We start from the raw sequence: 13,073 nt of genomic DNA, 5'->3' as shown, positions 1-13,073 counted from the left end.
TGAGAATCTTGATTATCTCAAAGGGGACAATTTAGGGGAAGTTCTTTCTCATGTATTTGACAAATCAAAATTTTAGAATTTATTGTGAAAAGAGTTCCTCCTAGGAGATGGTGATCTAGAAGACAATAAAGAGGCTCTCACTGACAAGCTTGATTCTTTGTTCCAAACTTTCCAAGCAAGGACCCTTCACCTTTCCAACTTCTACCAATTTTAGACTAGGCATCCACTGAAGTGGTTGACCCAAAAAACTATCATCACAGTGGAATGAAGATGTTAAGTTCCTCATCCAAACCCCTAGCTTTACTGAGAAAAAAAAGTGCTTATGGCCACTATATTGAAGCCCTTGATTCAAAGAGGTATAAGGTGAAGGCCTCCATATCTACTATCATGCAACCTTAGCCTAAACTTTGTTTATTCTTCCTCCATTACAGACAAGAGTGCTATTAGAGCTATGGAACATTTCAAAAACACCTATTGTTTGCTTTACATGTGCTACCATGAATAGGTAACTCTACCTTTGATTATCTACTAGGAGCTTCGTTGTTTTTTCTGTTTTGGTAGTAGTGGGTGTTGTTGTTTAGCCAACTAACCACTTTTAGTCATTATGGTAACCCTCTTGTTTCATCTTTTATTTTTCTCCTCATTCTATTGAGGAATATTGTATTTTATTTAAAATATAATTTGTGGCTTAACAAGTTTTTTAAAAAAAAAAATACCATAAATAATTCTTTTTTATTGATCTTATCTAATGTATTTAATATATATATATATATATATATATATATATGAATTCACGAGAAATAAGACATATCCAAAACAAATTTTATTACTAATGTTTATACAATATTCTTACTTATGACATATTGGTTGTAAGTCATTATTCTATAAGCTAAAAGTTTTTCATCAATTTAGTTGTTGTATATAAAAAAAATAGATTAATTTCATCTTTAAACTAAACTTTATAATCAATTTGGGCATTAAACTCAAAATGGTCCCTTTTATCTTTTTACTTTAAAAAAAAATCTAGAATTACATTTTGTTTTAAATACCACCTCTAAACACTTTTTCTAATATAGGAATTACCTCAATTACAATTTAGAACTAAATTAAGTCAACAATAAAATTTGACAAAAAAAAAAATATTTAGTTTAAAATATTTAGTTTAAAAATAAAAAAGTTTCAATTTTGAATTAAGGGATCAAATTTGTGCATGATAAATATTCCTTCCAATTTTTATAACTCAACAGGACATTATTAAGAAATATAAATCTATCCCTTAACTAAGAAAAGCACCTCTATTATTTATTAATTACACTAAAATTATACATTATGTTTCTTCCATCCTCTTCAAATAAGCTACCACTAAATAAAAAACAATATACTTAAAAAAAAACTAACCAAGGTAAACATTGTAATATATTTCAGGGACCAAATCAACACTTTTCCTGTGTTCCTAAATCATAATATACTCCTTCTGATTTTTTTACTAATCTCATTTTTAAAGCTTTTTATTCATCTTTTTTATTTGTTCATCTAGAAATTTTATAAAGCATTAAATATTATTATTTTTTTAATTATCTTTTATAATTAATTTACTTCTATTATTTCCAATAAATCATATTCAAGTACACATTCTATTAAATCATATTTCAAATAAACATAGTTTTAAAATTTTAATATAATTTTTATATATTTAAACTTTCAACTAACTTTAACTAGTACTGTAATTCGGGGACTAACAGTAAGGGGATGTTTGGTTACCTGCAACTAGCTGTAAGTAGCTCTAATGTAACTAGTTTTACGTGTAAAATGTTGTTTGGTTTCCTGTGAAATCAGTTTTACATGTAAAAAGTTTTGCAGTTTTCTGTACTTTTGCAGTATTTCAACTTACAGCAAATTTTGTTGTAAGTTGAAATGCAGCAAATCATTTGAATTAAAATCACTATTCTTCACTCTCCACATTATGCATTAAAAAGAATTGAAAACTTATAAGGTAATCAATTGTTAACATAATTAAATTTTTAATTATTTATGTTTAAATTAAATTAATTTTTTATTTAAAATATACAAATTTTTATTTAGTTTTTATTATTAAAATATTTTTTAATATAGAATTAAAGAATACTGCATATTTTTAATTTAATAAAATTATCATTAAATTAATTAATTAATTATTTTTTTTACATTAGTGTTAATAGTAGATAGTGAGAGTTAAATTAATTAGTTTGAATTAGTGCTTAATTATTTAAGCTTCTCATTATTATTTGGCTTAATTATTTAAGTTTATGATTATTAATTTTAAATATAATCAATACTTTATTAAATTAATTAATTAATTCAAAATTAAATTAAATTAAATTAATTATTTTCGTTTAAATTAATTTTATGAAGTGTATTAAATAATTAATAATAATACTGGATAATAGGGGTAATTTCACCCCTTCACTTACATGGTGACCATATCTTTTTACTTTTATAAAATCAAACAAATAAAAACTAAATGCAGTATTTTTAATTATAGCAAACCAAACACCAATGATATAAATTAAAATGCAGTATTTTCATTTACAATATAATTTCACTTACATGTAATTTCAGTTACAGCCAACCAAATGCGTCTAAATCTTCCACCAAAACCCCATAAAAGCAGAGAAGGAACCCAACAAAGCCTCAGTGAGCGATGGACGCCATGGCTTCGTGCCTGCCTATGCGCTTACCATTTCTCTCCTCTTTCTCGCGACCAAGACCTCGCTGCCACCGAGCTCCTCCCTCCTTTCCGGCATTCAAATCCAAGCGCCCACTATGCCGAGGTTGTTCTTCCTCCATTGCTCCATTACCCTTCTTCTCTCTTCTTTACTTGTTTGTTAGTTTCTCGAGCTTTCCTCTGAGGTTCCGGCTTGATTCGTTATCGGAATTCCTCCAGCGTTGCATTCGAATGAGGAGGAATTCGTCATCGGTGAGGATGACCAAGCTGCTTCGCTTCCCAAAGAGTTTTATGATGATGTATGTTGTTCCCTCCCTGTCTCTCTAGCATTTTATCGAACAGGTACCGATTGTTTCGGATGTTGAACTTGTTTCGTACTAATTTGTGTGGATATGAGTCTTTTGACTTGATTTCCTTGTGAAAGTTGTGGGTTTGATGTTTTTCCCTGCTTGTCAAGCTCGTCCATTGGCTTTTGCGAGTTTTGCTGGTGTTCATGTTTCCCTTGTTCTTGCGCTTTACCTTTTTTTAAGAGTTTTTCTTGCATGAATTTGTCAGTGGAAGCTTCCTGACTTGCTGGATGGTGTTCTTGGATTAGCTTCGTGTGATTTACTGACATTACTGTAATGAAGAATCTTGAAGTATCTTTGGCATTTCAGATCTTAAACTTGTTTTCTAACAATTGACGACAGTAGGAATCTGATGATTGAATTTATTTGTGGAAGTTATAGTTTAAATTTTTCTTATTGTGTACAGGAAAGGCTTAAAAAAAATGCATCATGTGGCATCCTTATGTTCTGCTGAAATGAAATGCCGCATGTGCATGCTCGTTGCATTATTAGGCAGCTGTTCTTCATGTGATTAAGTCTGAACCTCATATTGCATTTGCTTTGTCAATCAAATAACTCCCCTGATTATGTAGATGTGAGTACTATTTTTCATTCCACAGGAGGCAAGTCTAGACCAAGCTTTTTTATGTCCTTAAAATTTAAACTTTAACTCTTCAAGTTTTGCTCAAGATTGTAAGCATCTCAAGTCTTTTTAGAGTGGTATAATTTACAGTTGACTTTGAGCCTATCTACTATCTAACATATGTTCTGTTATGCTTTAGGTTTGTTTCTGGCCTTGTTAAACCAATCGAGTAATATTAATAGCCTGGAAATGATAGCAATGTATCGTGGATTGACATTATAATAGAATATTTAGCTGCTATAATGACTATTAGAAAGAAGTTGAATTATTAGACTTTGGTTGCGTTAGTTTTGGTAACCCAAGATGTCTTCATAGGTTTTAATAAGGCCATGGTTGACACAGTTTAAGCATTTATGCTGCTTTATAATTCCTGATATATTTATTATCCATCATGAATGAAACCTTGAAACACATTGAAACCCTCTGGTTTGTAGAGCTGTAGATTCAATTTCATGCGCTATTCATTTGAATTTGGGACTGTTTGAGCTTCAAAATTTCCATCAACCATAAAGCATCACATATAATATATGTTATACCTTGGATTGATTCCATTACATTTATATCAAATGTTATTAATTAGTATTCATGGTAAGTTCACCATTCCAGTTTTCCTCAATGTGGCAAAGGCAAATTATATATAATCTTACGTACTAAATTTAAGAAACTTGTTGAATTAACAATTGATAGTTCCAAAATGCATGTAACTTTTGGTGCACAGATTTACATTTTCATTGTATAAATTAAAAATCTGTAAAATACTGTTGTGCATGTCTTTCTTCCCCCATATTATTATGTTTTAGATCTTTTAAATGATACCTCCATTAAATATACAAATTATAGGAATGGCAAGCTCGACAAAGAAAGAAGACTGCTGAATGGCACGCCTATCGTCGAAAGGAAGAAGAAAAAGAGCGAATGAAGGATGATGAATATCGTGAAATTGGCTCACGCCTTAAGGGGTACCCTGAGGAAGAAGTTCACAAAGCAAGAAGGCTTGTCTCTAGCTTTATCAGGTCTGCTGAAGAAGTTGAACAGGTATTTGCTCCATGCCTGATCTAAAAAATCTTGATCAATATACATCAGTAGAACCTGACTTATTGTAAAAGAATTTTTTGCATCCTTTTTTTCTATTTGGTCTTATTATATCATCCTAATGGTTATGACTAGTTAGGTTCATCATTACAGTGCTGTTTCATTTGATTGAACATAAATTAGTTGGTCATGGTTTCTTATTTGTGCTATTTTCTTGCTCAGGCAAACATGAAATAATGGTGAAGTTCTGTTACTGTTGTAGAAATATTCTAAGACAATCTTGTTTTTCTTGTAATTGAGCCATTCTTTGTCTAAGTCCTTTAATTCCAATGCCTTTTGCGCAGGATTTTTCCTGAACTAATTTTTAGCATTAGAACTACTTTTTATTGCCAAGCATGCGTTAAAACTAATCAACCTTTATGTGTAGAAAATTGAGGAGGCTGCTGAGAAAGGTGAACTTACGGAACTTGTTCTAATGGTTATATGGAACAGGCTTGATCTTGCTCGAAGAGATGTACGATTTTCTAGAACTTTCTTTTGTTGAGATATTTGCTGATGAATGTTCTTTTTTGGAGCATGGTATGATTTTCTTTTGAGATTTGTCTGCCTCAATTGTGTGCTTTCACATGTTAAGGGCATAATTCAGCACGTTGCAAGTTAGTCCCAAATAGTCCACTAGGTGTACAGAATGATTTACAGAATAATTTTATTAAAGTATGGTTTGCTTTATTTCACTTCTAGAATTATAAACTAAAACACACTTAAAATGCTACACTAAATTTGATAAACTTCTACTGAATGCCTTTGTTTTCATCCCAAATGCCAAATTTGTGCACACACACAGTTCCTCTTGTTACTATAAAGTGAGAGTACGTGCAGTGCTAGAATGTTATATTTCTTCGGCATCTTGGCAATATAAATCCATTTTACAGTTAAGACTGGTTTTGGTTATGATTATTAATGTGGCTCAGCCTTCTAATTGCTCTCTCTCTCTCTCTCTCTCTCTCTCTCTCTGATGTCCATGAGGTACATTCTTCTTGTAACTGTGAATCTCATTTTTGGGATTAAATTTTTCTTAGTTTGTTTTGTTCCTTATGTTTTACGGTTTTGTATCTACTATTAATATGAACAATCGAGGATCGAATAATATTTCTTTGCCTCATGGATCTTTAAAATCAGTCCTTTTGTTCTTTTAAATGCCCTACCTCTATGGTTTTTTAAACTTCATGATTATAAGCCTAATATATGTTTTCGTTTGTTTTGATTTCTTATGATGATTTAAGCTACAAAAATTCCAACAAACAATAATATGGATAAATAAATCTTAGTAACTACAATGATCTATATTTTCAGAAGTTCAGAAGTTTGATGTAGTACTTCAACAGCTATCTTGTCAACTGCTGTTGTGATCCTGCTTCCTATCTTTTTTTCTTAAGAACTTGATTACTTAATTGTTATAGGGACCATGTTTTATTCACAACCTTATTGGGTTTCAGGATGAAAAGGATGTCATTAGAAGCTTGGACCTTTTATATAGGAGGATAGAGGTATTGCTTCTTTTTCTTGTTTTTTAAATTGAATCTTATCATTGTATTTTTTGTTGATAACTTGTGGTTTGTGTGGATTGGTCAAAATAGGAGGCCTGTGTGGGGATTGGTTTGTGTTTATTGGTAATGGTTTAGGAAAAGGTGACATTAAGTTCAACATTTCATTGTCATTATTGATCAATAGTAGTATAAATATCTGCATAATATGATAGACAATTAGACAGAGAAAACCATTGCTCTCTAGCCTATGTTTGTTCAATTTACCTTACACTGAAAACATTACATAGACCTAAAGTTTGAGACTTTTATTACGGTGAAGTATTATAAGTTGTGTTTGGTTCGTGAGTTATGAGTGTGTTTGAGGGTATTTTTTCTAAATTGGTTTGGCAGGAAGATTTGCATATGAGTTGAATATGTTTTTGACTTAATCATAATTAGATTTTAAACTTAAGCTTTTACTTTTTTTTAGGTTATACTGTTCTTGACACTTGACTATATTGGCTAGATGGGTCAATACATAAAAGCAGAGTTTTTTTTTTTTCTGATTTGATGGATTACATAAATCAGAATATTTTTTGTATGTTATTGTAAGATGCACTTTTCAATCTTCAACACACACTTTATTCTAATCTAGTTCATTTTCGTGCATATCATGATTGTGTTTTTGTTAATGGACTTTCCAGTTATTTCATAAACTTCTGTAAATATCTTGTGTTGTTTAATCAAGAATGTTAGGATGGTAAGATTAATTGCCCCAATTATTTGATGCTTGAAGTTGTGAGATCTCATCCTGCTTCTGATTGTTTCCTCTTAAATGGCTCATTGTTGTTGTTGTCACAAACATGATGATGTCAACACATTTTATATTTATAGACGGAAATTTTGAAGAGGGAATCTACACCTGCAATGAGATTGCTAAATGATCTCTTAAACCTCCATGACGGGTTTGATGATGATTCATGGTTGAAGAAATGTAGAAAATGCATGGTTGACACCTTTCCTTATGAGGATCCATTCAGTATGCTCGTTCCATCTGGGTTCGATGTTGCTGAGGTATGTTTTAATCAGCTACATCTGTCATTATTCTTAGATAAAATATCTATGTTTATCAGGTGGCTTGGCTATTTATGTGCATGTCTTTGAACTACTGCTATTTATATGTATTCCCTTGGAAAGTTGAAATAATATATTCAATCTTTTGTTTTACATTGGTAATCAGCTTGTGTCACTTTTAATTTGCTGACTAGTTGCATTTAGGAACATAGGATTTAATATGAACAATAATCTTTTTCTTTCAGTTTTTTTTTCTGTTTCTTTTTAATCTTTTGTATCTTTACAGCACTAGTTTTAAAAAATCATGATCATCAAAAGACTTGATACCTGTTCAAACATGTTCTATTTTTTATTACTATGGTATTCATATGATTTCAAAAATTTCAAAACTAGAGTATGTGAGTTTTGTGACTTTTTTACTTGACCAAAACCACTCTTATTATTGCAAATAGCATTGAAGCAGGTTGAAGCACTGGTTTTATATTTCAGTTAGGTCAGCTTCTGTTTTGTCTTGTATTCATTTACTTTGTAACATTGATCCATAGAATTTAACTTCTTATAATGAGATCATTCTGATGATGCTTTCAAATTCCACCAGCATCAAGGCCGCATCGGTCTTCCACCTGAGGATGACGATGTGATATTACGAGCCGATTTTATTAGAGAAGTTGATGAACTACTGCAAGAAGTTCGAGCTGAACAGAACATTGTCCAGCTCCCAGACGGGTTTGACGCGGAAGCAGTTGCAATGAGATTGAAACAACAGGAAAAACAACGAACAATTAGCCAGGTAGAAGCTCTACTAGAATTAGCCGTTACATTAAAATGGTAAAGCATTTAATTAATTTAGAACACTATTGTTGCACTTGCTTGCAATAACATTGCCTTCAAGCACATGTATATTTATTAAACATGGATAGAAATATGTCCAAGAAGTGCCCTTGTTCCAGTAATGCCACGCAGAAAAATCATATGAGAAAGATATTTATTGTAGTCTTTGTAGAAATGCAATGATACATGTTTAATAACAGTGAGTTTTTGTTTTGAAATCAACTACTAATTAAAGAATACAATTTTGCGCCAACAAGCTCATGGGTACGGTCCACATGCATAAAGTAATGGTAGAAGACTTTTATTGTTCTGAGTTCAAATTCTCCCGACTATAATGTAGTGGTAAAAAAAAAACCCTGTGTGAACTCGGGCATACAATTTGAGTCCTATGCGTTCTTTATCTAATGTTTTGGTTCTGTTTACATGTTTTCATCACTAGTTTCTTTTATATCTTTTGACTTGCATCTTTTTATTATTTTTCTTAAAATGTTTATTTTATTATATAATGAAATTAGGCGAATGTTTATGATTATAAATCTAGTTTTGAGATGTTAAAATAAAGATGAAATTGATGTAAATCTCTTATATTTACTTTGAAGAGAATAGCATTAAAAAACATTCCATTAATTAGTGTATATGTAGTACAAGAGTATAGTCTTTTTAATTTTTATACACAAATAAATATTGAGGTTATATTAGAAAACTATAATTAAAAATATATTAATACTAAGCAATCATTACAGAAGGTCAACCATTGGATAGCCTAATGGTATGACACCAAAGTATAAGGAGGAGGTTATGGGTTCAAATTCCTCTCCTGACAGTACTATTTAATAATTTGTTCATACACTGTTCACCCGGGATTTTTATACTATTTTAATATTGTACATACACTGTATATCCGGGTTCCAGTACTGTTCGGTACTGTTTATATTCTTATAAAAAAGACGCTTGTCGTCAATTATTAAAAAAAAAAATCATTACGGAAGAATATACAATCAAATCTCTTAAACTAATGTAAACCTCGTCTTAAAAAGTATTAATCTCTCAAATTATGCAAAAAAATGACCGGAGAACATTTTCGTGGAAAAGTGAATTGATTTGAAATTTTATGCGAGTCCAAGGAAGAAATCTCTTGACAAAGTAAAATATGATTAGAATCTCAAATTAAGATGAATGATAACTGTTGAAACTAATTGACTCAACTATGATGATTAGTAAACATATATACTTGATAAAATGTTTTATTTGATGCCATTGGATGTAAATCATATCTAGGAAAATATTTTCATTACATAGAATAGAATTTAGTTAAAAAAATATACTTAATAGAACTTAATGTAGTTAAAAAAAGTTCTGAAAATAAAGTCAACCATTGAACTTTAAAAATAGTACTAAGCGTTATCAAAGTGATACTTATTAAAAGAGGTTTTGTTGGGTAAAAGGACACTTTCCGATCTAGGCTTTGGAGGCTTAAGTTGCTTCTAATTACTCGTTAATTATTTAAATTAATTACAGTTGATTATATTTGAAATAAAATTACACAAATGGCCCCCCAGAGAAAGAGAGCACTAAGCGCATTATTAATTTGGTTTTGTGATTCTAATATTGGCAAAAAGAAAAAAACACTAAATATGAGTAATTACTTCCTTAACATTTAATGCAATTGTTAACTAATCTTGCATCCTATGAAACTATGAAAATTGCATTTAAGCATCTCTAAAATTTAAATAATTATATTCTTAGTCTTTTAATTATTGTCTTGAGATTATTTTTTTAATCAAAGCTATACGGAGGAGTTGTTGGCCATTTGCAAATTGGGTTAAGTAAACTCTAAACTTAAGCTAACTCCTTCCTTCCGTACCACATTTATTTATTTTTTTAAAAAAAACCGATAATCATAATTTTCATATAATAAAAATATTAAAACACTTCATCTTCATTCTTTTTAATTACCAACATATTTTTCTTATTTCATTATATCATTTTTCATAATAACTATATTGTGAAGTTTGTAAACAATATTACTAAATAATTTTTTAAAAAAAATAAACATGATTAATAACTTACTTAGTAATTGAACCAATTCTTAAGATATCTTTCACCTTCACGGTGATAAAAAAGTTATTTAATCACTAAAAAATTTAAATAATTTATTTTAAACTATTTAATTATTTTTAATATTTAATATGTATTTTTGTACAAAAAATATACGGAGGAGTAAAGTGGCCATTTGCCAAAATGATTTAAAAAAACTCAAAATTTTACTAATATGAATTTTTACACATTACCCTCCAAATTCTATTTTAAAATATTAATAGAACTCATTAACTGAAGGCCAAATTCTAGTGCTATGTCTCTAATTGCTTAATTCAAAAGAAATCAAAGATTTTTATAACAACTTGTAGTATAATTACATAGTCTGTTTAAAAGCAAATCCTAATCTATAATTGGGGGAAAATGCTACAATTAAGAATGATATTAAATCATGAAAAATATCTTTAAGGCAATATTCCAAAACAACTAGTGATATATTTTTAGATTAAAAATACTACTTTTATTGATATGTGCTGATTCACATTTCAACATTTTTGGTTTCCTAATATCTTTAAGGCATCTTTAATGGTTGTTTGTTCTAAGCTCATTGAGCTTATTATGACAGTGAACTCATCTCGCCTGGTTTCAGAAATATGGTATTTTTTTATCCTTTCCGATTACAGTCTGACACGTGTGCTCATATGATGTAGTTATTTTTTTATATTGTGATAAGAGACATTTGTTAGGTTGTAATAGGGGAAGACAAAAAAAATACCCTGCTTTCTAGAACAAGTTGAGATAACTACTAGAACTCATCTCACAATATAAAAAAATAATAACATACATATCAAGATGTGATAGGGAGCATTAGGCAATATTCTGATTCTAGAAATCATGCAAGATGAGTTCTATGAAAGTTAAATACTTTAAAAAAACAAAACGTTTGGTGGCGGCCAAACATTGAATTGATGGGCTCCCACTATTTTAAATTTAGAAAAACATTTCAAGAACTTGCAACTGTCTTTTTTTTTTAATTTTTTTTATTTATATCTATAAATACATGTTCATTCTCAAGAAAATAATATTATTCTCCTCTTCATCTCTCTTTCAATTATCCACTCTCTATGATGGATAGAAGTACTCTCATTTTCCCAAACTCTAAATTCAAATAATTTTTAAATTCTCAAAATTTTTCATACTTTTTTAACAAAATATGAAAGATTTTCAATATCTCCAAAACTTTCAAAGTCAACAAAATCAAATTCACATAATTTTCCTTATTTTAATCCAAATGTCCAAAATCAACTAAATTTTTATATTTAAAATTCAACTTCAAAGATTAGTGGTCTTCCAATTCTTATGAGCCAATCAAAAATATTTAGTCATCTTAATTTATATTAGCTTGTTACTAATTTCTCATCAATTTGAGAAAATATTTTGAATTTTTTTTATCAACCAAGAATTAACTATTCTTTAAAAAATTACCAATATATTATTATATGGAAATTAGTATAATTTTTTTTTAAAAATTAATGTATCTTAAAAATATAAATTTTTTTGATGTATTAACTAATTATTTTTATTTGATAATGAAAATTTTTTGTTAAATAACTATATTTATTATGAAATGTATATTATGAATAATTGAAATGATGAGTAAAATGATTGCGAATCTCATACTATAGTATAACCATTATGCCAAGTACTCTAATGGATAAGAGTTTAATGGATTGGTGAGGTGGCATGTGCATCAAAGTCAAGGTTGTCATAAGCATAAGGCGCATCTAGGCACAATGGGGTCCTGGGCCTTGGTGCAAGGCGCAGGCGCTCGCCCGATCAACACTAGGCGCACCAGTCACCACTAAAGAAAATTGAAAAATCAGAAATAGTTGTACTAAAAATTAATTTGTATTAAAGTTTTAAAATTTCCTAAAGAATAATATCATAGAAGACAATAATACAGTAGAAAAAAAATGTACATAATAACATGCAAAATAATCTTCAAATGTTTAATTCAAAATGCGATACTATGATATAATGCTTGCATCGAGTTCAAATCCTAACTTATATAATAAAATCTAAATTTTAGTGACTATCATCAAAATCATCAAGTCCATCATCATTGTCATCACTACCAACATTATCAATTCCCTCTTCTAATTTATCATTGTCTTCAACTAAATAATCATCTCCAAGATTTTCTTTCTCATTATCACCAACTCTAAGAATTAAGGGGGTTCTCAAACTAGTAGATGATGTACTATCTTTCCCCTTCGATGGCCCAGAATTTGAAGCAATAACATTTGTTCTTATTCTTTCTCCTTGAGTATTATATGTGCTTTCATCTACCCCAGTAGCTCTTTCAACTGCATCCCAAGTAAGGTCATTATCACCAAATACTAGTTCTTTGTCTCCTTGCTCTTCATCATAAATATTTAAAAAATAACCAAATTAATTTGTTGATGTTACGAATGCACGCCTAGGCCCATGCCTTGAGCCTTGCACCTAGGCTCAAAGGCATGCGCCTTTGTAACAGTGCCCTCTTGACCCCTATAAAGGTGCAGGCTGTTGATATGGTCCATTATGTTACTCTACATACAAGATCGTACATTTTATCTCTTCTAAATATTAAAGAAATTTTCAGCTTGTTCTTCTTCATTATGGCTTTATGGTGATTGGTGATATGGTCCATTATGTTACTTTTTTTTTTGTCCCTACAATATGGACTACATATTAGAATAAATTAATAAAAATTTATAGAGATATTACTCATCTTGACTATTCTCACCATCATCTATAATAAGTGCATAGCTTGTGTTGCCACTTTCTTAAAGAAGAACAAGACTATGATTTTTTGAAATCCTTAGATGTGTATAAATAAAATAATCAATGATAAAAAA

The 13,073-nt window shown here is 29.7% G+C and overlaps 1 protein-coding gene across 1 annotated transcript; it reads left to right on the top strand.

Moving 5' to 3' along the window:
• Nucleotides 1–2,658: 2,658 nt before the first annotated feature.
• On the top strand, nt 2,659–8,332 carry LOC120264431 (protein PALE CRESS, chloroplastic). Its single transcript, XM_039272246.1, has 7 exons — nt 2,659–2,810; nt 2,924–3,003; nt 4,514–4,708; nt 5,133–5,219; nt 6,202–6,252; nt 7,126–7,305; nt 7,904–8,332. Exons 1-7 carry the CDS (start codon nt 2,681–2,683, stop codon nt 8,135–8,137), a joined length of 957 nt encoding a protein of 318 aa, XP_039128180.1. The 5' UTR covers nt 2,659–2,680; the 3' UTR covers nt 8,138–8,332.
• The last annotated feature ends 4,741 nt before the right edge of the window (nt 8,333–13,073 follow it).

Source organism: Dioscorea cayenensis, chromosome 7 (assembly GCF_009730915.1).
Source record: "Dioscorea cayenensis subsp. rotundata cultivar TDr96_F1 chromosome 7, TDr96_F1_v2_PseudoChromosome.rev07_lg8_w22 25.fasta, whole genome shotgun sequence".
Lineage (NCBI taxonomy): Eukaryota > Viridiplantae > Streptophyta > Magnoliopsida > Dioscoreales > Dioscoreaceae > Dioscorea > Dioscorea cayenensis.
Note: the sequence above shows the minus strand (reverse complement) of the source record. Positions and strands in the feature narration are given on the sequence as shown.